Source organism: Pelodiscus sinensis, chromosome 1 (assembly GCF_049634645.1).
Source record: "Pelodiscus sinensis isolate JC-2024 chromosome 1, ASM4963464v1, whole genome shotgun sequence".
Taxonomy (NCBI): domain Eukaryota; kingdom Metazoa; phylum Chordata; order Testudines; family Trionychidae; genus Pelodiscus; species Pelodiscus sinensis.
This window is the reverse complement of record NC_134711.1, coordinates 81,248,599-81,273,865: the sequence shown is the minus strand read 5'-3', so window position 1 is coordinate 81,273,865 and position 25,267 is coordinate 81,248,599. Positions and strand designations below refer to the sequence as shown.

Below are 25,267 nucleotides of genomic sequence, written 5' to 3'. Positions count from 1 at the left end.
TACTGCGCATGCGCAAGACCGAAACTGCACATACGCGAAGCACTGGTGAATGGGGCTGGCGGTGCGACCAGCTGAAATCTACTCACCACAGGCGAGTAGATTCAGCGATTTGTCGAGCCCTGATTATTCAGATAATACATTACTAAAAACAAGCTAAAAGAATGTGCTATTATGTCAGAAAGCTTAGTTTTAAAAGGAAGATGTACAGATACTTAAGACTTACAGGTTATGGCATCTGCATATTATAAGATAGCCTTTTATACCTATAAACTTTCTCTGCTTAAGCCTTCACAATGAAATTACAAAGTACTCATGTGAAATACAGGCATTATAAGAACTTTTTACAGAGCATGTAGTTTCAACACCTGCAGGGTGAGGTGACACTATACTTCATGATGAGATTCTGTACAAAGAACATTGTGACATAATACCTTAGCATGAGGTCAGAACGGCAAAGCATTTAGCAGTGTCCATTCTGCTACTAAGAAATATAAAAACAGAGCTTATTCTGGCTAAGAAGAATGATACCATGAAATCTGCAATGAACACAGGAAACAGAATGTGAAAAATCCTCTGAAAACTAATTGTTCTTGGTCCAGGACTGGAGTGGGTCTAGTTTAACTAAACAGGAAAAAAATAACAAATTTCTTGAGACAAGCACAACCCTGACTCATTTGGATCAATCTCTTACCAGTACTCTTGTATTTCTAGTGAAAGCCACTCAAAGGTCTGAAAGCTGTGGTGTAAATAGTGTTGCATCATAATAATACATTTAGCAGCAGCGGCTCCGTGTGGCACTGCCACTTTGAAATGCTGCAGTGATGTTGCAAAGGCACAGTGCTGCACAGCTGATCCCGGGCTCCATATGACACTGCCCCTTTGAAACAATGCCACAGCGTTTCAAAGCAGCAGCACCATGTGGAGCCTGGGGTCAGCTGGGGACTTCCTAGCTGACCCTGGGCTCCATGCAGCATTTCCATGGAACCTGGGGTCAGCTGGGGACTTCCCAGCTGATCCCAGGCTCTGTGAGGCATTTCAAAGCGGCAGCACAACATGGAGCCCAGAGTCAGCGGGGGACTCTGAGTCCCCCACTGACCCCAGGCTCCATGAGGGCACTTCTGCTTTGAAATGCACAAGAGCCCCTGGGGTTTTGGTGCATTTCAAAGCGGAAGCACCTACGTGGAGCCCGGAGTCAGCAGGACATCCCACTGGCCCCAGGGCTACACGCAAAGTTCCAAATTTGAAAGGCACAAGCGCATCGCTGGAAATGCCATCCACTACTCAACTAGTAAATGAACCCATATTTAGCATCCTTAATGTGCACCACCAGTAGAAACAAAAAAACTAGCTAGAGGCGCTCTGCTACTCAGCTAGGCGGCATCTGAATTGCTCCTGAGCTGCCTATCAGGGCTGCATTATGACTTTCATGGGCCGTAGGCACTTTTGCCTTCATGGGCTCCTTCCTCCATAAAAAAAAAATATATTACAAATTATTTTTTATATAACTTTAAATACTTCAACTTTTTTTTTCTGTTTTAGGCAAAATGTAATAGATTTCCATGGTCCCTAAAAGTTTTATTTTTTTCTGATGTGAGAAAAAATTAAAACATTTTCTTCGACCCTAAAAGTTCCTTTTTTTTCCTTCTGATTGTATAAGATAGTAAAACATTTTCGTGGGCCCCTGCCAGTATAGCGGGCCCTAGGCACTGTGCCTACTGGCTAAGTCGGCCCTGCACTGCTATATACCGGTTATGGGGTTTTTAAGGGGGCACAGAGCCACACACCCACATCTCCAGGCTGGGGGTTGCACACAGGGCCAGGCTCTCCCACCCCGCAGGCAGCTCGGGACAGACACCCGCGAGCGCAGGGGCAGGCAGCACAAGGCGAGGGGCGGAGCGACCCGCAGCCCTGGGGCAGCCCCTTTGGGCGGCGGGGCGGGGCCGGGCTCCCAGCGGCGCTGACGTTGAGCGGCCGGCGCGGGCGGGCGCACAAGATGGCGGCGGCTGGTGAGCGCGGGCGCGGGGCGCAGGGATGTGAGTGGGCGGCAGGGCTGCGCTCAGCTCCCCGCCCAGGTGGGTGAGAGCCGGGGGCGGGCCGGAGGCGCCGGGCCGGACTTGGCGCCGCTGAGGGGCAGCGGGGGGCGCCCTGCGCCGCTGCCCGGGGTTGGTCCCTCATGCGGGTGGCGGGTTTGACCCGGCCCGGCCCTGTTACTTCGGCTCGGGACAAGCGTGGGGAGGGCGCCGCCGCCGGGAGCCTCTGGCATCGGCCCTGTGGCGCCTCCCGGGACCCGGCCAAGGGCTTGTCAGCAAAACCCCCCCGGTGCCGGCAGCTCGGGGGCGGGCGCGCCGCTCTCCCCGGGAGCCGCAGGCCAACGTGTTGCCGGGGCGGCAGGCGGGGCGGGGGCTTTGCCCTGGTTTTATGGCTGCTGAGAAGTCAGGTTCATGGGAGCCGCGAGGCCGAGCCGGTGGCTCGGGAATAGCCCTTCGTTTCCCCCGCGGCAAGAGGCACCGCGCTCGTGTGGCTGGGAACTTCAGCTGCCGAGCTTGGCGTGAGCAATGTCTCCAGCCTTCCCCCCTCTAGGTATCATGCAGCCGCATCTAGGAGCGCTTTGTGGAACAAGTAGCCAGGCGCAACCTTCGGGCCTCACACTTGAATTCTTTTGTTATGCCTGAGTAACTGCCAGTCAGGCACATTTGGCGCTGGAAACCCGTTTCCTCCGGCTCTGGATGTGGAGTCTCATTTGAGAGAGTTTCAAAAGGTACTTTGTTGGGGCGGCGGAGGGGGAGGAGGGGAGAAGACGCACTCAAAGGATATTGTGATCTAGTAAGTTTGCTGAGTGAGCTCGGAACTGCAAGTAAAAATGCAAATAAGCCAAAAAAAACCCACAAAAAACAGTGGTGTAAAATGGATCGTCAAGCAAATCTGTTATTGCTGGTGAAATCCTTTGTCGTCTTTATGTTAAATCTGAACATCCAAAAATCAACTATCAATCACTATGCTCCAAAAAGGTTTAAAAAGCATTATTCCCTCACTGAGAAGAACCAGGTCACTTTTTTATATGACAAAATAACAGTTTACCAGCAACAGCAGCGTGGAGGGACCAGGAGAGGCTCCTCTGGCAGCAGCCCCTGTCCATGGGGGGGCGGAGGGGGTCCCATCCTGGACAAGGAGCCAGGTTGCTTGCACACCCAGCTGTTACTACATTTAAACTACAGAGCCACAGCAAGGGTAGCTCCTTCTGAGCCCCTTCCCTGTCACCTACACAAATTGTATTGACTACATGATTACCCAGTTACCCACCTCTTAACATCCTTATTTGGGACCCAGTGTATTAAAGGAATGCTTTTACAAATTATACAGTTCACTTACATGCTTAGTGACAGATTATTAAAATTAATAAGAACAGCCGTACTGGGTCAGACCAAAGGTCCATCTAGCCCAGTATCCTGTCTACCGACAGTGGCCACCACCAGGTGCCCCAGAGAGGGTGGACCGAAGACAATGATCAAGCGATTTGTCTCCTGCCATACCTCTCCAGCCTCTGACAGAGGCCAAGGACACCATTTTATCCCCTGGCTAATAGTCTTTTATGGACCTAACCTCCATGAAATTATCTAGCTTCTCTTTAAAGATTTAACATATCCAATATCACTACTTTACTCTTGCCTTTCACTTGCCTTGGACAAAATAAATCCATGGAATCAGTTGTGAGTTTCACTTTCACACACATTAGTGCTATATCAGGTTCAGATTTTTAGTGGCTATGAAGTGTTGGTTTTGTTTAAATTGAGTTTAAAAGACTTAGTAAAGTGGTTTTTATTTTAAAGACATTTTAACCAAATGCAAATTTTAGACCAAATTTAAGTGCCCCTTTAATTACAAACCTTTTAATCTCTTCTAGTAGTAGGACTAACTAACATTTCAATAGAAATTGTTCTACAATGGAAAGCTTTATTTTTTAGCAAAGTTAAAGGCAATGCTTCTGAACTTTTATTAATGGAGAAAATCTGAGTACCTAATCCACTTGCTTTTCTGACGGAATAGAAGATTCTGTGAAATTGTATTCTCCCATTAAACACTTAAGATAAACACTTGGTTGACTGTGTTGCCTTGATCTGTTACTTTGCTCACCCCTTCTGCTCAGTTCTAAGTACTAAAGGCAAAAGGAAGAATTTGGTCTCTAAAGTGCTGGTCAACTAATGTAATAATTCTTTTCCCTGTTCAGAGACCTGAATGTTGAGGGAGGACAACAAGGCAAGGCATTACCCACACAGAGGTACTATATTTGGTTTTAGGGAATTTAATCTTGTAAAGTTTACTGTGCAAGTAGGCTGCCTCATCTTCTAGATAGCTGTGAAAGCTGCTGACTTTATCAATCTTTTCTGTACTTCTGTTAGGGTTTCTGATCCATCTTTCCATTTCAAGATTTTTTTTTTTCCCCTGGGGTACTTTCACTTATGTCAAGGATGGGCAAAACACTAAGGCTACGTCTAGACTACAACCCTTTTTCGTAAAAGGGATGTAAATTAGACGTATTGCAATTGCTAATGAAGCAGGGATTTAAATCTCTCCTGCTCCATAAAAATGACTGCCACTTTTTTTCCGCACAGAGCTTGGTCGGAAAAAAGCGCCAGTCTAGACACTGATGTTGCGGAAAATAAAGCCTTTTCCAAAAGATCCCTTACCCCAAGTATTTTAGTGAATGTTCCGCAAGATCAGTGTCTAGACTGGCGCTTTTTTCCGACAAAGCTTCGTGCGGGAAAAAAAGTGGCAGCCATTTTTATGCTAATGGAGCAGGAGAGATTTAAATCCCCGCTTCATTAGCAATTGCAATACATCTAATTTACATCCCTTTTACGAAAAAGGGTTGTAGTCTAGACGTAGCCTAAGTGTCATACGTTATGTGACTTATATTGTTTCCACTTGGGGACTACTCTGCAATCCAATAGAATTATTGGAAAGTGGCTCCTTGTAATGCCTTCCAATTATTTTTGTCCCGTGTGCTTTCTAAATAATTTAAAGTCTATGCAAGTATTTGTTTTTAAAAAACCTTGCTTAGCACCAAGTAATATGTACGATAGAAGACTTCAAGTGTTTTCCTTATAAACACATCCAATCACTGCCTAACCATTTTATTTTTTCTTCTGAGTTCCCTAAGTGCTGTAGAAAAGTGTACTTATGGTTCTTGTTTGTCACCTTAAGATTTCATGGTCCCATTCTGTGCTATATGCATTAAAGAATGATCACATAGTTCTTATTTACCCAAGAAGCCCCTCTGAAGTCAGTGTAACAACTTGTGCCCTCAGTTCAGCGTGTGCTTAACTTTTAAGCATGAGTACAATTGACAACTATTCATGAGCTTAAAGTTAAGCACATGGTGAAGAACTTTGCTCATCTGAGGCCTGGGTAGGAGTGATGTCATTAAGCTCTAGTTATATAAAATAAAAGTATTTTAGTGAATGTTCAGGTATACAGAGGCTTGATAGTTACATTTATAACAGTTATAGTAATAATCTGAACATTTCTATTCCTCTTTTTTCTCTTATCCTGGCTTTTCAGCAGGCTGGTGAGCTAGCAGAAACCAGACAAGGTTTCCAGTGACAGATTCTTTAAAATCAGCATGTTCCCAAGGACAATTTCACTTTCAAAAAGTTCAGATTTTCCAAAGGAACATGTCCTAGTCAGACTGCCAGGTCTAATATTAAAAGAGGAGACAAAAACTTCCCCATTTAAATATTGTTACCTAACCAAAATACTGTATCCTAACCAAAATCAGCAACTTCTCATTGAGATGACCCAGATCAAGGAGTTCCCAATTCCCAGTGATTCCTTCTGGTTGATGGAGCTTTTGGGCCTGTGGTATCTGGCTGGCCAGCCAGGTGTCATTCTCAGACCAGGCATAGGGAAGTCTGAGTTTGTGTTTTTCTTGTATCCCGTGGGAACACTCCTTTCTGGCTTGTGGATTTCTGGTAAAGAGGAGTATGGGAGCATGCATAGGGATAAGTTTCTTCCAAAAGTTTTCTTTAAATATTTAAACTTTACTATGCAGGCCTTATCAATAAGTAATCTGCTTGTCAAGGTGGGCAGGTTAAGTAATGAGAACAGACAGCAACTATTATGATTATATCTAGTCTGCCATGTGGCAGAATATTGCTCTTTGGTCAATACTACAGTAATTTCACAATTAAATCAAAGAACATTAAGCTGCTATGTGTTGTAGTTCCGTATGAAAGCTTTAGTTGAGCTTTATTATTCAATATAAACATAAAATGCAACACACTTGGTGAAACATGCCTTTCAGATTAGGGAGAGCAGAGAAAGAATGTGGGTTAGCTATCTTTTTTTTTTTAAATAGAAAATTGGTCATCATTATACATGTTTTCAGAAATGTGAATACTGACTTTCAATTTTTATCTAATCACTAAGGTTAATGGGTTATCTTGCAGCATTTTTCATTAATGTTGTCTCATGAGGAATTAAGGTGACCTGAATGTTTAAGTTAAATGCAAAGAACTTTTTCCAATCATAAATCACAAAGATCTGAGAGAGAGGCTGGTTAGTGCTGATGGCACTAGCTGAAGACCTAGATACAATCGCCTGGTCTGTCAGTCAGCCTTTGTGTCCTTGGGCAAGTCTCTGTAAAATGGGGAGAATACTATATCTCTTAACACTGCAGTGTTTGTGATGACAAACAAAGGCTTTCAAATAGTCAAATAAGTATTCTAAAATAATCTAGATCAGTGGTCTCCAACCTTTTTAAGCATCAGATCACTTTTTGAATTTGTGTAATCCAAGATCTACTTCAAACCCAAAGACCCTTGCTCTGCCTCCTTTGTGCCCCTTCTCTGAGACCTCTGCTAACTCCATCCTCCCTCACTTTCACCAGGCTGTGGCAGAGGCTTGGGTGCAGGCTCTGGTCTTGAATTAAGGGGTCTGGAGTGTGAGAGGGGCTCTGAGCTCAGTTTGGGGCAGGCAGTTGTGATATAGGAACCTCTAGGTGCAGGCTCTGGGAGGGTGTTTGGATGCAGGGGTGCTTGGGGCTAAGGCAGAGGTTTGGGGTGTAGGAGGGGGCTCTTGACTGGGGTAGGAGTTTGGGATGTGGGCTCAGACTGGGCACTGCTTGCCTCAGGTAACTCCTCGGTGGTGATGCAGTGGAGCTAAGGCAGGTTCATCCCTGTCCTGTCTCTGCACCACTCCCAAAAGCAACCAGCAAACTCCCTCCCAAGCCCTGTTGTGCCCCCTCTCTGCAGAGATAGGATACACGGTGGGAGGGGGGCACCCTGACATCAGCACCCTCCTTTCCCTCCCCTGCCCTGCACAGCAAGCAGGAAGCTCCAGAGGGTGGGTGTGGGTGTTGGGGGGCAGCTCCAAGGCAAATGGCAGGAGATGCACAGTAGTGGAGGGAGGGATAGTTGAAGTGCAGGCACTTGATAGCCTCTTGGCCAAATCAGTCAGGATCCACCTGTCAGAGATTCCAAGGTCTACCAGTAGATCCCAATCTACTCGTTGGTGGCCACTGATCTAATTTCAGCAAAACTAATAGTGCTGGTATAAGTGCAGACAAGTTGAAGTGATTGAGCTAGTCTTCATTAGTGTCTGACAGCCCAGCAGTGTGTTCAGATTCTCGAAACATATCCTCAGAATGCACTGCTTCTAGCATGTGATCTGGGAATTACAGAATAAGTACCCTGAAAGCATTGCAATTGAAGCTGTTTAGATCAGCACTAGTATGGCTTCAGGACAAAACAAACTGAATCTGGATGATTAGCATGTGGAGCCATCAAATCATTTGTGCGTAAACAGTTTCAGCACTATTGATTTATCAGAAGACTTTTTCTTTGGTGTTAAAACTATTGAATTTTCAAATTAACTTTGCTAACTGAACACTAATACTTAAAGACCATACTCTCACTATTAGATGTTTTTTTAAAGAGTAATGTGTCTTTGCTAAGTTTAAAAAAAAATTAAAGGAAAGGATTTTACTTAGGTAGTGTATTTGAACAGAAACTGCTTTTATAAACAGTTGCTACTTCTTACCCACTTCATTTACTGATGTCATCAAACATTGGCTATCATATCATTGGATTGCCTAGTGGACATTAGAATGGATTAACCTGATTAAAATTGTTTGGATGAGGAATGTAAGAGTGCAGCCATTTAAACAGGTAACTGGTATGCCTGAGCTTATCAGTTACCCAAACTGTTATGCACAGTTCCCAGAGAGTTGGCTGCTATCCTGCACTGCAGACTCTGTATGAAAGTCTGCAGTGTGGGGTGACAGTTGGGAGCACGCTGGTTGCAGGACCCGCTTCTGGGGAGCTGGCATATAACGATAACATTTTTAGAGGCTACATGGTTTAAAATAGCCATTTTTTAACATCCTTAGTTTGGTCATGGTGAAGTAATTTGCAAAAAAAGATCTTTTTGGAATTAGAGTAGGAGTCCAAATTTGTGGATTCTGTTCCAACTTTGTCATTGATAATATCTCTTATGTGTTTGCTCACGTGCAAAATGTTTTCTCTGATTTGTTGTGAGGCTTTGGCCTAGTCCATGCTAGAAATTTGTACTAGCCTTTTTGTTTGGCACAATCTGGCATGCATCAACATTTAAAAGTTGGAAATTACATAGCAGTCAGATAAGTACATGCTGATACAAGACTTAGAACTAATATCATTCAGCAAATTAACATCTCCGTATGCCATCTAGCCTTTTTGTTAGTGACAGTTGGGAGCACCCTGGGCACCACCCTGAGTTCAAATATAAGATACCCACTCACTTCATTGTTGAGGATTCGGATTGGGAACAGAATAAAGAGGAGGAAAGAAGTTCTTCCTTTTGTCAATCCTTGCATGCAAGGTTTGTCATCATTCTGTCTTTCACTGATTTAGTTAAACTAGTGCAAACCCCTATGAAGACACACTTATTGGTTTAAAACCGGATATATCTATTTACAGGGGCAAGCTAAAACAACATAAGTCAGATTTAAGTTGATTTAAGCATGTGTGCATAATTGCACTTATTGGAAATCTGTTTAAAGGACATCTTTAGTTAAATTGGTGCAACCTTATGTTTTTAGATCAGACCTCTACAATTAGGTTCTCATGGGACAGCAGAGAAGGTTTAGTTGTAAAAGTGCTTGGTCTGCGAGAGGTCACCAACTGGCTAAGGATGTTAAGAGGTGGGGAACTGGGTAATTATGTAGTCAGACTGCAGAGTTACAGTGTAGGTAGTGCCTTCCCTTACTGACTAATCACGTAGTCAATACAAATTGTATTAAGTGTAGTAAAAGCCAGGCACGTGGACAGCCTGGCTCCTACTAAATTTAAACTGCAGAGCTGCAGTGGAGGGTATCCCTGGATCCAGCATGAGCTGGGACTGAGCTGGGCTTGCTCAGTCTTGGCTCATGGGAGCAGGTCCCAGCAGGGAGCTGGGACACCTACCCTCCCTCCCTCAGACAGGAGTTGCTGTGGTGAAGCAGCTCCTGTCTGTGGTGGCTGACCGCAGACAGGGGCTTTAAGTTACAGAGGCAGCAAGAGGGGGAAGTGACTAATCAACTACTCTTTTACATCCCTACAACTGGCTATGTAATATTTTCAGAGATGCAACAATGACCCTAGTAACTAAGTCTATTTTATCTATCAAATAGATCAGTGATTCTTTACCTCTTTGGCACTGTTTTGTAATTTTGGCTTAACCAATAAACCAAATTTACCCTTCCTCCTTTTTAATATGGCAATAGACAAAAAGAAAATCACGATTAATCATTTTTATTGTATTTTGTTTCCTCATACATTATGTTGAACAAAATTGAACACATCGTATTTTAAATTTATAACCCCTGAAATATGCCAAATTACCCCTCGAGGGGTAACTACCCCCAAGTTAAGAACCACTGAAAAAGATATTAGCAAGGACAGTGGTGGTGTAAATTCTGTTCACTATGAGCTTGTTGAAACAGAGTTAAGCTGGTGTTAGGTAAAAGATATGACTGTAAACTGATCTAGCTAAACTAGTACAATTTTTCAGTGTGAACATTCTTGTTGTTTAAAATGTATCAGTTTAGCTTGCACTTGTAAATTTATTAATGTAAGCTAAACCAATATATGCCAGGTTTTAATGCAGGTGTTTATACGGAGTTACATGGTTTAACAAAAGTAACGTAGAATAGCACCTTTAATTGAAATACCACAACAGGTTTCTGTTATCTACATACCTCTTTTTGGACAGAGAAGTTACTGGTGGCATGACTAGTTCAGTCTTCATGCCCATTTAATCCTGGACTATTCTGCTAAGACTGCTACCAAGGTTGTTGATTATCATTCTGATGGTAGAATAGTTCACTGATGATCTTTTAAAACTAAAAGGCATAATTGTGTTGCTCAGAATGTATTAACTTACCTTAGACTTACACTGTATATGAAGCTGAGCTTATTTCTTTTCCTCTTTAGCTTGCAGATCAGAATGTCATGGACATCAAATAGTTTGGATACCGTGTTTCTCTAGTATTTCTCCAGTATTTCAGCATTAATAATGGATAAGTGTAAGCACATAGGGCGACTACGGCTTGCCCAAGACCATTCCATCCTGAACCCTCAGAAGTGGCATTGCGTGGACTGCAATACTACAGAATCAGTTTGGGCATGCCTTAGCTGTTCACATGTTGCATGTGGAAGATACATTGAAGAGCATGCACTAAAGCACTTTCAGGAAAGTAGTCATCCAGTGGCATTGGAAGTGAATGAGCTGTATGTTTTTTGTTACCTTTGTGATGACTATGTTCTTAATGATAATGCAACTGGTGACTTAAAACTATTGCGAAGTACATTAAGTGCAATTAAGAGTCAAAACTATGACTGCACTACCCGTAGTGGCAGGACTTTGCGATCTATGGGTACGAGTGATGACTCTTACCTTTCACACAATGGTGCCCAAGCCTTGCTTCGGAATGAAGACCGTATGTTCACAGCTCTGTGGCACAGAAGGCGTGCATTAATGGGCAAAGTGTTTAGATCATGGTTTGAGCTAACACCTAGTGGGAAAAAGAGTTTGGAAGAAGAGAGGCTCCAGGAAGAAGCAGAGGAAAGAAGGGATAAAGCTAGGAAAAGGAGACAAGAGCGAAAGCGTCAGCTGAAAGTAGAGATGGAAAAAATGCCTCCAAGGAAGAGTTCTCGTTTACAACATCAAAATAAAATATCCTCAAAAGTATCATCCTGGGTACAAAAATCACCACAAAATTTGTCCTCTCCTATGGAGCTGAAAGTAACTTCTACCTCAGATGAAGTACGATTGAAAAAAATTGGTGACTCTCCAATTAAGCGAAGGCCTACAGTGACTCCTGGTGTAACAGGACTGAGAAATTTGGGTAATACATGCTATATGAACTCTATTCTACAAGTATTGAGTCATTTGCTTATTTTTCGGGAATGTTTTTTAAAGCTTGATCTGAACCAAACTCAAGAATTGCTGGCAACAGCAACCAGTGGAAAAACAAGATCCTCTACTAAACACCCTCCAATTACTGGTTCTGCATTTTGTTTGAATGAGAACCAAGTAAAGTTAAAAGGATCATCGTCTATGAGACGACCTAGTTTATCATCCGGACTAAGTGGAGGGGCATCAAAAAGTAGAAATATGGAACTTATTCAGTCCAGGGAGCCAAGCTCAAAGCACATTTCTCTATGTCATGAGCTACATACTCTGTTCCAAGTTATGTGGTCTGGCAAGTGGGCATTGGTGTCTCCTTTTGCCATGCTCCATTCTGTGTGGCGACTAATCCCGGCCTTCCGAGGTTATGCCCAACAAGATGCTCAGGAATTCCTCTGTGAACTTTTGGATAAAGTACAGCAAGAACTGGAAACAACTGGGACCAGATACCCAGCTCTCATCCCCACTTCTCAAAGGAAACTTATCAAACAGGTTCTGAATGTGGTCAATACCATTTTTCACGGACAGCTTTTAAGTCAGGTATGTCTTATTATTTAAAAAAACCTTAATAGTGATGTATCACTGAAAGGATAGGCAAGTCAGTGATATAGAGAACACATTTAATGAATTAGAGTTTAGGGGGAAGATTAGGGCTACTTAGTTGAGCTAGATAAAAAGGGAAATGATAGGTATAAAAAGATGGTATAAAGAAGATTGAGAACTCCTAATTACACTCAATGAAAGGGATTGCCTCATTAAAAATTAAGATTGGCAATAGATGGAAATTCTTACATCATAATAAATTATAGAACCCAGTCTTAAAACATATTATTGAGGTAAGGAGTTTGATCCTCTTTTTTTAAACTCTTGTTGTTTTTAGGGGTACAGAATATAACTCATGGACATAGGTCAGCCATTAAATGCTGGAGTGGGTAATAAACTTCTCTGAGCATAATTGTCTACTATAAAGGTTTATACTTCACTTGGCATTGGCTTGGTCTGGTCAGGTATGACAATTCCTGTGTTCATATGACAGGTGTCAGCTTGAAAACTTGTCAGAGGTTGAACTTGATCTGGAAACTCCTCAATACAGAAGTGATTGCAAGTGTGAATTCTACACAAAGGAGGGGATGCTGATTTAGTACTTTTCTGTATTCTTTTGCATGATGTAGAAAGCTGAACTAACGAAATTAATCACACACTGTCCTTTGTCTGGGCACCCCTCCCATTTTTTTTCAGTTACTGTTAAATACTTTCATGAGTACACTATTCAATGCAAGTAGCAACTTAATACTATACAATCAAAGTACACACACTTGACTAAGATCCCTATAACTATCTGAACTGGAACCCTTAAATTATGCCTTGTGGATTTATTTCTAATTGGTTTTCCTTCAGATTAATCAAGTATTGATAATGATCTTTAGTTTAAGTATGATATGGTATTGCTGTGCAGTAATACACAAAATTATCAACATCTTATGTGTCATATGAAGCAGTGGATTTTTGCTATGTGATAGCTGCTAAAAAGATAAGCCTAAATTAGGTCCAAATTTGGGGAACAAAAAGCTTTGGGGAAGCTTTCAACAATGAGCTTTCAACATTCCTCTCCATGTTTGAATCAGTAAATATTAATAAGCTACTTGTGAGAGTCCTGGTTTGTTACAGAAATACCTTTTAGTTGAAGTGATGTATTTGTATTACTGGTAGTCAAACCATGAAGAGTACTTGACAGCCAGCCCTCTGCGGAAGGTTTTTAGAACATGGAAGCTGTTCTGTATGGATGATGAGAGGGTTAAAATCTCAGTCTGTTAACCTTTCTCCTTTTCAATCAATACTAGGTGCAGAAAAGGCAAATATGGATCTACCTGTCTGATATAGTGACAGTGATTAACAGACTTCTAACTATGATTACCAAAAAGATAACACGACTCACTGAAACAGGATTGACATCTGTTAAAAGGCTTTTTGAATTAACTTGTTACACAGTAGGTATTAAATTCTAGGGGTGGTTTACACACAGGTAGGAACGCTTTAACTACATTGGTACAGTAAGTGTAGTACCACCCCACGTGAAAGCGTAACCACCTGCAGGTGGAACAGAACCTGGGACTTCTGGAACTTAGGGTAGAAGCCTGTACCGAAAATCAGCTGGCTTTATAGCTCAAGCTGTAAAGGCTCCCACACTAGTCTCCACAGGTCCCAGGTTTGAATCCACCTGCCGTTTTTGAGCAGTGTTATATATGCCTGTAAGTACTGGTACCACTATAACTTAATTCATGTTAGGTATGTAATAGTGTAGTCAATTAACTGATAAGCAGAAGCTTCTAGGTTAATGCTGTAGACCAGGGGTTCCCGAACTTTTTGTCACAGGGACCAGTAAATCCATTCATGAACTTTTGAGGGCTGGTGATGTTCATTTGCATATTCATTAACCAAATGATGAATATTCGAATAAGTTGTTTCTGGTCCTCCCAAAACCCCCAGTGCCAGCTTTAGCAAAGCTTTTGATATGGTCACCCACAATATTCTTGCCAGCAAGTTAAGGAATATGGATTGGATAAATGGACTGTAAGACAGACAGACAGACAGCTGGTTAGACCAGGGTTTCCCAAACTTTTTACTTTAGTTGGAACCCTTTTTTTCAATACTGCTTTCTGCAGCCCAAAAATATAAACACATAAAACAAACTCAGAAAATACCAGACATATAACATGTCTTGTGCATTCTCATTAGGTAAGTTGTATTATTACTAGATGTATCAGTTTGTAGTTCGAACTGCCTGACTGGTAAATGTGCTCATGCTGCATGAGTGTGTCTACCAGCCAGCCAGTTCGCAACTACTCGAGGAGGGGGTGTGTGTGTGGGGGGGGGGGGGGGGGGGGGCAATAGAATCCCTGGGCCGAACTAACTCATGCTTTGTGCTTTGCGGGGGGGAGAGGGGAACAGGGGGAACAGCATCCCAAGATCTACATATGGCCAGGTCAGTCCCACTCCCCGCAGGCCGATTCATTCCTCCTCCCTGCTCCCCCCACTTCCCCCAACCGCCTCCCGGGCAGCCAGGTCTCCCCCCCCCCCCCCCGCTTCTCCTCCCTATCTCCCTTGGCCAGCCCTGCTGCCCACATCCTGCCCTCCTTACGGCGGTTGCTTCTTCTTCCCCCCCCGCCCCCATCTTCCCTGGCCAGCTCCCTGCCCCCAACCTCGCACCCCCCAGCAGCCCTACTTCCACCGCCCTCCAATCTCCCCAGCCTGCCCCGATTCCCCTGTCCAGTTCTGCTTCCGGTGGCCAGCTCTCTCCTCCTCCTCACCCCAGAATCCCCTAGCACCTGCACCTTCCCTTAGCCCTGCACTCTCCTGGTGCCTCCCCCTTCCCTTACTGCCCCTGCCCCCTTTGCCCTCTCTTTCCCTGATACCCATCCCCTCCTGCCCCTCTGTGCCCTCACACATGACTTGCTCCATCCCCACGTCTCTCATGCCCACCCCTTCTTTCAAGCCTTCTCCCAGCACCCCCTCCTCCAGCCTCCAATGCCCTTCCCCTCTCCTCTCCCAGCATCACCCTGTCCCCCCTCCCACTGACACCGCCCCTCTTACCTTTTCCCTCATTTTCTGCACCTGGCCCCTTGGCATTTGTGTCTTTCTCCTGCACCGTCCCTTGGTGCCTTCCCCTCCCAAGCCCCTTCTCCTTCCACTCCTTCCCCTCTGCGTAAGCCCGCCGCTGCTGCTTCCTCGCCTCCACCCAAGTCCATTCCCTACCTTCAGCCTTCCACATTGCGAGGCCAGAGGCCGCTGGAGCCAGTGTGGCCCCGCCACGTGCCTCCGAAGACTTTTAAAATCCCGGGCAGTGACGTCACATCACGCCCAGGCGTCCTCCCCGCCCACATGGGCAATGCCGCACATGGGCAGCAGCAGGCGGTGAGGAGGAGCTGCACACAGCGGGGACGCTCTGGGGGCGGGGTGGGAGGACACGCGGGGGACCCGGGCCCGCTCCAGGTAGAGCCGGAGGAGAGACCCAGCTCCATGTATCGGTGGAGCAGGGCCCCCAGCTCTGTAACTCGCCGGTACTTCCGGGTTCAGGGGCGCGGGGCCTGAATTGGCCTAAGGCCGACCCTGCTGACAGCCACTAGGCATACTGAGGCCCGGTATTTTTTTCCTGGGCTGCAGACCATAGTTTGGGAAACACTGCTATAGACTACATGCAAATCCCCCCTGCCTCTACTGCTTCCCCAGTAAATTTTTTAGCAGGCTGGCCAGCAGTCCTGCTCAGTCCAGGCTTGTGACAGGTCTGGGACAGCTTTAAATGCTGCAGCTCTACATTTAAAGTGTATTAGGAGCTAGGCGGGCAGGCAGTCTGGCTCAGTTCCAGTTCATGCTGGGTCCAGAAGCTCAGACTCCTTCTCCTCCAGATAGGCTGCTGCCACGCCACACTGCTGCCTCTATATCAGAGGCATCACCACAGGGCAACAGGCAGCCAGTCTGTGAGGGGAGCTGGTTTTTAAACTGGCTCTCCTTGGGGACCAGCCTCCCACTTGGCACCCCACGCTGCTGCCTCTGATCTAGAGGCAGCATCAGAGAGTGGCAGGAGGCTCATCAGGAGTGGGGACAGAGCACACTGACTACCCCTTTCGGGGACTATAGAATAGTTGAGTAACTGATAAGAATTCATGAGGTTACTCATTATTCAATTAACCGGCATTTAATATCCCTAATTCCCATAAGTGAAGGTGAATAAGTTACACTATTATATGGCACCTTTATAATCAAGGTGGATTGATTCAAATCAAGGTGAATAACTGGCAACTCTACATTCCTCTTACGCAGTTTTCTGTATTGTATGCTTGAGTGATAGATTCTAAATCTACTTAACTAATCAAACAAGCCATAAGGAATAGTTAATCTTTTTTTTAAAACTTTTTTCTAGCAATATCAGACACAGTAAACAGCTTGGGAATTTGTCTAACAGTTGTATAAGACAGAGTCTTGAAGAATGATACATTGAGATTTACACACAAGCTTATGCTTAAATAAATCTGTTGGCCTTAAGGTGCCACAAGACTCCTCGTTTTTTGAATTATTTAAGTTACTAACCAGTTGATCCACTCAGTCATATCCACTAGAGATGTAAATAATGAACCAGTAAGCCTCACTAGTAATGAGTGAGGCTTACCGGTTCCGGTTAATTGGTGGGGGCTGGAACAGTTACATTTTCAAATGACTTTTTACATTTCTAATATCCACAGCTTCAGCCACATAATTTTCTCTCAGTAAGCTGTTTTCCTTATCTTGTTTCATGAAACTAGGCCCTGCATCATCTTCTTGCATTGCTTCTACTTGACACGTTTTTCTTTTTACACAGAATGAATTTCTTCAAAATATTCCCAAATAGGTCTCTCTCATGCCCAGAACCCACAACAGATTTTATGTGGCAAAAATGTGGGGGAATATGGGTAGGGGGTGTGCGTGTTCTGAATAACGTCTTCTCTTTCTCTTTCCAGTCCACTGTAAGATCAGCTGTTATATACTTATTTTTTACATGGAAGGTTGTGGCTCTCTTTGGATTACAGACTTCCTTACAGGTGCCATTTGATAGAATCCTGAAAATTATGTGGAGAGTACACAACCAAAATCTCAACAGTACCACTACTGCATTTTCCTGTATAAAGGTGGCTAGTGGCAAGAGAATATTCATAGCCTCCTGTACTTGGGGAAGGGAATAGCAAAATGTTTACTGGACAGGAAGCACATATGATGAAATAACTCATTATAATGATGTAGTTTTTATCCCCTTGTGTAGGGGGTAAAAAAAATAAATGGGGCTCAATAGACCTTGAGACTGGTGCATTCCTTTCCTTCTCTGAGCATCATTACTAAATAGTTTGTTGTAATGTACTTTTAAATAAAATCTGATTAATCCACCCAATACAAAATATGATTGATAAAAATGTCTAAATTTATAAATGTGTACATGGACTTGGAATTCTATTTCTAACATGTCTTCTCCATACTATTCCCCACTTTTCAAGAGTCCATGTGACTTCACAAGTGCCTGACAGAGTTGGTATATCTGGATATATTAGGTCAAGGATGAAAACATGAAGGTAACATGAAAAAGGATGGTAATCACCCATAGTACGAGAGAGAGGCATGTATGTAGTAATGTAGAAAACCAGTTTTCCACATCTCCACATTAACCCTTCCCATGTCTGACAGTAGCAGGGGCTCCGAATGCCTGCCTCAGGTGGCTGTTGGTTCAATTGTTAAACAGTTACATTATGGAGGCTTTGATAAACAGATTTCCGTGGCAATGGTTTTAAGATCCTTGCTTATCACTGATGCACAATGATGTTTTACCCTACCTTGTATGAGTACATCATCTCCATAATTAAATTGTCTTCAGCCTTCAGCTTCAGATTTCTCTTGTTTGTTTTTTTTAAGCCCATGATCCAGAATCTCATATAAAATTGTATTCAGACCTATAAATAAGGGAAGATTGGAGGCTGGCTTCTCTACATGTAGAGTTAAGTTTTTGTTCGGATATATTTCCACACTTGCAGAGATAATGAGTTTCTTCAAGTATGACCCTAGCTCTGAATATACTGTGCTCAGAACTGTCCCATCTATGCATTGCTTGGGGTAGCCACCCTGGGCCCTGCCTGGGGGACTAGCAGAGGACCTGGTACTGGCAGCAGAGGTCGGGCCCACACCTGCACTCACCATCAGCTATGGGAGCTGCAGGAAACTGAGCAGCACTGCTCCAGCCAGGTTGCGTCCCTTGGGGGAAAGTGGGTTGAAGGAAAAAGTGTAATGGGAGGGAGCGGAACAGGGTTTTGGCGGGAAGATGTGGGTTGGAGGCAGGGGCTGGGATAGAGGGAGATTGTCCTGAGCGCACACTCCCCTCAGGATGACCATGTTTGTACTTCTACTCTTCTTTTAGGCTTTTCTCAGTAAATTACAGAGATGCTTTCATCATGAGCGCCAATGTAAAGGGATGCAGTCAACTTCAAAACTGTTTTTTAAAAAATTCTTAGCTATAACACCTTTTAAATAATATCTCTTGAATTTTTTTCAGATATTATAAAGATTTTTCTGTCTCCCTGAGATTTCTCCAGCAAGAGAGGAACTGATTGTCTTTGCTGTTAAACAGTAAAAGTGACTGACATAAGGTTTCATATTCACAATATAAAAATAAGTGGACTTTTATTTTTTGCTAACTGCTGAGGTTTGAGTCCCGGGGGCAGGAGCAAGGTGCTGGTGGGTGTCTGGGCAGGAGCAGCTTGTCTGGTACCTGGGGGCAGGTTGTTTCCAGGGATGAGTATCTCTTGGTCAGGATCTGCAGGCAGTGCTGGAAAAATTGCATGTGCTGCTCCTTTAGGAAATCCAGCTGCTCAAGGTCTGGATCCTCCAGTATCATGTTAGCTCCAGCTTTGCCCCTGACCCTACCTCCCTGGAGCATGGGGGGAGGAAGGGAAAATAAGGATCTGGTGCTGAGTCTTGGGACTCCTCCCATCCCAACCCTGCTCCACTACTGTGGAAAAAGATTATCCCAGGTTCCAGTTTTGTGAGTGGTGGGAGGCTGTAGGGCCAGTGTATGGGCTCCTTATTGGGAGGGCGAGGGGGGGCGGTTCGGAACCCTGACTGTGTTGAGATCGACTAGTTGGTGACCACTACTTTAAAACAAAACATTGTAGCCCCATCAAAGATTACTCCGGTTTTTATTTTTGTTTGTGTTCCTGCCTGTGTGCTCTTGTAGCATTAAGCCCAACAATGAAAGTAAAGAGGAGCAAATACGTTGCTGGGAAGGAGATCAGGACATCTACCATCAAACTCTGCCCCTTCTCTGTTCCACAGAGCAGGGGAAAATGAATCTTTGATCCTAGGATTATCTTTTTCCACAGCACTGTGGTAATAGCTTGCTTTCCTCTACCATAGCTGAGATACCATCCTGTCAGAATAAATCTACAACCACTATTCTGCTTTAAGGGGCTGCCCTACCCTCTTTTGCTATGTCTACACTTGCGGCTTCTTGCGTGAGAAATAAGCAAATGAGGTTAAGCATGGAATATTGCTGAGCCTCAGTTGCATACCTAATGAGCTGCCATTTTTGCAGAAGAGGCTCTTGCACCAGAAGGAGCTGTCTACACTACCCCTTCTTGCGCAAGAAAAACCTCCTTGAGCAATGCTGTTATTCCTGAAAATAATCGGCGTAGCAGCATTGCTCAAGAGGGTTTTTCTTGCGCAAGAAGGGGCAGTGTAGACTGCTCCTTCTGGTGCAACAGCCTCTTCTGCAAAAATGGCAGCTCGTTAGGTATGCAAATGAGGCTCAGCAATATTCCATGCTTAGCCTCATTTGCTGTGAGTGTAGACATAGCCATTGAATCCAGTGACTGAATCTGCTGGTGGGATGTCAGTGTATTCACATTAAAATTCACTTATTGGGAAAAGATTGTAGAATGGCCAAATGATCTGCTTTCCACAAGCAAACAACTCAGATATAGCAAGTATCATTTGAGTCAGTTGTCACTCTCAATGACATCTCTACCTTGTCATTTTTTTCAGACAGGCCTTCATCTCCTCACATGTAGTTAAGTGTGTGTTTTTTCAGCTGTTCATCTATAATCGATTGTACCTAGTAGCCTTGTTTCAAGTTGATTTGGATGGTTAGGGTGAAGCCGGTTGAACTTCCAGACTGGCTCAAGGGGCAATACAGTATCATGTGCTCACTTTGCCTGACATTCACTAAACTATAACCTCACTTATCACTGTGGATCACCCATCAATGTATGTAAGTTATGTATACAAAACTCTTTAATTGTTTCCTACATGTTTAATATTTCCTTCTATTTTAGTTTTATATATTTTTTTAAAGTCAAAACTCTTAATAGTGCAATATACCTTCCAAACTCCCACCACAAACCAAATTTCAACCTGCAGTAAAATCTCAATCCCTTTTGCTATCATGCATACTCAACAAGTATCAGAGGGCCAGCAATGTTAGTCTGTACCTGCAAAAATGAATTCCATGGTACCTGACAAAGTGGTCTTTATTCACAAAAGCTTATGCCCAAATGTTAGTCTTTAAGGTGCCACAGGACTCTTTGTTGTTTGTATATTATGAAAGTATACTGTCTCTCAATAAAATACCCAGATATGCTACTTATCTGTACCAGAAAGAAAATAAAAAGGTTGTCAGATCTTACTGTTTTTTCAATGTTTACACTCCTCTCTTGAGATTAACTATGTTGGTACCAGGATGTTATAGGTCAGTAAGGTAATACCTTTTATTGGACCCATTTTCTTGGTGAAAGGAAAACTTTCGAGTTACGGAGTTGAAAAGATGAGTTTGGGAGCTTAAACTAATTATTTTGCTAGACACTACAAATTATGGATTGAATAGAGATTTTGGATTTATGGCTTATTTCGACAATCTAAAATCACCAACCCCCTTCCCCCAGAAGTGTGTGTGGGGGGGAGAGTTACTAAGGGACCACTTCACCTTGTTCTTTGAAATGTGTCAAACATATGCTAAACAAGCTGTACAAGTCTAGTATTTACCAGTGATACTGTGGGTTAATTTTCATGACCAGAAGAGCTCTGTGTGAACTCAAAAGCTTCTCTCTCTCCTCAGTAAAAGTGGGTGCAATAAAAACTCACCCACCATTATTTTTTTATACATTCTCCATAAATTACATGCTTTTGAAAAACTATCACTGGCTCTGTGTGTGCACGCCACATACTTACACTCTGACACAGGCCTGGGCAAAATGCAGCCCGTGGGCTGAATCTGCTCTGTGGATGCTGCAGGAAGCCTCAGGCATGCTCCTCGCTTGCCTCACTTCAACTGCATACTGATCAGAAACACAGCTGCAGGGCAGTTTTTCTTTAAAAACAGTCAGGAGACAATTGGGAAAGCTTTAGGAGCTGCTCCCACTCCCAGGACAAGCCCATTGACCAGTTTCTGGCCAGAAACTGGCCAGTGGGAGCTGTCGGTTTCAATAACAGGCAGCCAGGAAGCACAAGGGGCTCCAGAGTGCATGGCTGCAGCCTGTGAGGAGGTGGGGCAGGCAGGGAGGCTGATTTGAGGAATTGCTGCTGGCTGGTAAGTCTTCTGGCAGAGCCTACCTCTGTCCCCCCCCCCCCCCCCTCCTCAAACCTCTGCCCTCCCACTCCTGCTCCCTACTCCATGTACCCAAAACCCCCTCCTGTACCCATAATCCCTCACCAATCCAGCACCTCAATCCCCAGCCCAAGATCACAGTCCTCTCCTGCTCTAGCCCACAACTCAAATCCCTGCACCCTCTCCTGTACCCTAATCCCCTGCCCTAGGTCACATCCAATCCCCTATCCCAGTGCCCCAGGTCACAACGGCCTCCTTCACTCAAATGCCCTCCCTTACCCCAAGTGCCCTGCTGCACCCAACCTCCATCCCAGACCCCGCACCTCCTCCATTAATATCATGGAAGAGTGCGGCCCTCGACCACTTTGCAAAATCTTGGAGTAGCCCCCCTCCCATCAAAAATTATTGCCCTGCTTTAACACATGAAACCTTCACAAGAGATGAAAATTAAATGTCACAGGAATATTGTGAAAGCTATGTTAACTTCACAGTTAAGGGTCTGAGCCTGCAAATTGATCTGTATGAATGGGCCTTTATGCTTATGTTGTGTCCCATTGAAGTCAGTGGGGCTCTGCATCAGAACAGGAGCCAGCCTGCACAGATCAGATTCACTCAGTTTATAAGAGGAGAAATTAAAAACAATGCCTTTCTGCTTTCTGGCAAGAAGCAGGGGATGAAACTCAGCCAGGTTGCTTCAGCTAAACTCTGCTGCTAGGCCATGGCTGGTAGTGTTACAGCAGTATTGTCTGCTGCAGAATGATTGAAAAATTGGATACAGGTTGACAGGAAAACATGCTGAGTTTACCAAAATTTGCCAAAATTATTTTCAGTCTTTTTATTTGTGCATTTCATCCTGAGCCCACAACACTACCGTGCATTCATATTTAGCAAATCCTTCTTCAAGAAATCAATTAAAAAAGCATTTAATCCAAAAGACACCTATTTGTACAGCACACGTTCATTAGTCTTTTTATGCTGTAGTTATGCTCAAAGACCAAAATAATCACCTAAGCTGGCTAGGTCTAGACCAGGCATGTCAAACTCGAAGCCTACTGAGAGTCACACAAATGAAAATGTATAACTTTCAGGGCCACTTGAGGTTCCCAGGTGGTTTGACCAAAAAAGACAAAATTTGTTGTGCAAAAACCCCCCAGCATTTCAGGTGTCAGGCGGAAGGCACCAGTACCGGACACCTGGCAACCCGAGGGCAACCAAAGAAAATGTACTGTGTCAGAAAGTTGTAGTTATTTATTTTATAGATTCTATTTTAAGTATATTTTATATTATTACAATAATTTGATGTGTAAAATTATTTGCTTATTAAATATTTTTAAAATTAATTTTACATACTTTTGTATTTAAATATACAAAATTTAAAAGAACCTTAAATTTATATGCTACATAACTTGTTTCGTTGAAATAAAAACAAGTATAGACCATGGTTAATCAAATAGAACAGGCTTTTGTGAAAATTTCCGATACTTTGTAAGTTTGAGATTTTGCATAAAGATATAATTATTCGTGCAATTGCAAAAAATTGACATTTATTGATATAAAATTAATATACATTGTGATTTTATTTGGGAATAAAAAAAAAACAAAATATTACCAAAATATCCCCTTCCTCTCCCCCAGAGCCAGACACTCCCATACCCCCGTTATAACCCAATCCCCCTCCATTTCTCCAGAGCCCTCTGAACCTAATGCCTCCCTTCTCTCCCAGAGCCAGTCTCCCCCCCCCCCCCCCCAATCTAATGCCTCCCCTCTCCCCCAGAGCCAGACCTCTCAACCTAACGGTGCAAAGCAGCCCAGCCGGCTGTGAACAGACACTCGGTCACATACTCCAAGCGGCCAGAGGGCCGCACTTGATTCTTTTATAAAATGTTCTGGCAGGCTGCAAAAAATTTTGCTTGGGCCGCATGTGGCCCTCCGAACATCAGTTTGACATGCCTGGTCTAGACTCTGATTCCTTTTTCATTCTGAATTACTGATAGGCTGTGTCTACATTGGCATGATTTTGTGCAAAAGCACTTGCTTTTGCGCAAAAACATGCTGCCTGTCTACACTGGCGGGGAGTTCTTACGCAAGAACACTGACGTTCTAATGTGTGAAATCAGTGCTTCTTGCGCAAGAACTAGGATGCTCCCGCTCAGGAAAAAGCCCTCTGCGCAACTGTTCTTGCGCAAGAGGCCAGTGTAGACAGGAAACATGAATTTCTTGCACAAGAAAGCCCAATGGCTAAAATGGCCATCAGCGCTTTCTTGCGCAAGAGAGCGTCTACACTGGCACGGATGCTTTTGCGCAAAAGCACATGCCAGTGTAGACACTCTCTTTCGCAAATACTTTAACACAAAAACTCTTGTGTTTAAAGTATTTGCGCAAAATCTTGCCAATGTAGACGTAGCCAGAGCTTATGGATTTAGGCTGGGGTTCTCACAACATTTTTCATGGCCTCAGAGTGCAGCCATAGATTCTTGGTTGTGACCACACTGACAAATTTTCATAAAATACTTTAAGAAAAAATATCCACATATATATGTCGAAATTATTGTAATCATAATTACAAATCATTTAGGTAGGGTTGTTTTTGCAGACTCAATAATACAAATAATGGACAGTTGTATTTTGGTGCCTCCAGTCCCTGCTGCCTTCCCCCACTCTCAGGCTTGCCATCACCCTCTTGTGCTCTGCTACTCTCACCTCTCTTCCTTTCCCCCAAGCTTCCTTCTGCAGCCTCACACTCTAGGAAAATCCTCTGGTGGTTGCATTTCAGAAATGCTGCTTTTAAACATTGCCTGATTTTGGCATTTACAAAATGTATACCTGAATGAGCTCCATCCAGAATAACTTAAAACAGGGCTACTCAACTTTGGAAGCCCCAGAGGCCACTCACAACACATACGGAGGCCCACAACTTACGTGTGGTTGCATATACATGCAGATATATGCAAATAGCTTCTCTCACACTGATCGGCCTGAATACAAAGATTAAGGCAAGACTACTCAACATGCAGGCCCCATTTAAGTCCGTTCTGCTGATACTAATAAAATGCAATATTTCCCCAATTTCCATCCCTATGTCAGCACTTTTAATGAGCAATGATGGTCCAGGAATTTAACCACTAAAACTCATATCAACATAAGATCATTATATTGACTCGCTGTTGTGGAGCGTGTTCCCAGTGGAGGCCATGTTCAAAGAAGCCCCTCTGCAGGCCACGTGTTGAGCCCTGCGTAAACCCAGTGGCTACGTCTAGACTGGCATGATGTTCTGCAAATGCTTTTAACGGAAAAGTTTTCCGTTAAAAGCATTTGCAGAAAAGAGTGTCTAGATTGGCATGGACGCTTTTCCGCAAAAGCACTTTTTGCGGAAAAGCGTCCGTGCAATCTAGATGTGCTTTTGCACAAAAAAGCCCCGATGGCCATTTTAGCCATCGGGGCTTTTTTGTGCAAAACAGTACTGTGCTGTCTACACTGGCCCTCTTGCGCAAATGATTTGCGCAAGAGGGCTTTTGCCCGAACGGGAGCAGCATAGTATTTCCGCAAGAAGCACTGATTTCTTACAGTAGGAAGTCAGTGTTCTTGCGGAAATTCAAGCGGCTAGTGTAGATAGCTGGCAAGTTTTTCTGCAAAAGCAGCTGATTTTGCGGAAAAACTTGCCAGTCTAGACACAGCCAAACTGTGGTCCACGTGTTGAGTATCCCTTACTTAAAATGAATGAGCGTTGGCTAA

The 25,267-nt window shown here is 43.8% G+C and overlaps 1 protein-coding gene across 13 annotated transcripts in view; it reads left to right on the top strand.

Annotated features, from left to right (window-relative positions):
• The first annotated feature begins 1,855 nt into the window (after positions 1–1,855).
• Positions 1,856–25,267, top strand: part of USP44 (ubiquitin specific peptidase 44) — a 37,430-nt gene continuing 14,018 nt past the window's right edge. For 5 of the 13 annotated variants that reach the window (XR_012905201.1, XR_012905208.1, XM_075933575.1 and 2 more), the window contains exons 1-4: positions 2,082–2,758; positions 4,226–4,276; positions 10,449–11,964; positions 13,266–13,412. Coding sequence is in view for 11 of the 13 variants with exons in the window: in XM_075933575.1 (XP_075789690.1) it covers positions 10,531–11,964; positions 13,266–13,412 (1,581 nt within the window). In the remaining 2 variants the exon portion in view is untranslated. The other 8 variants (XM_075933549.1, XM_075933555.1, XM_075933541.1 and 5 more) reach the window with 8 other exon arrangements.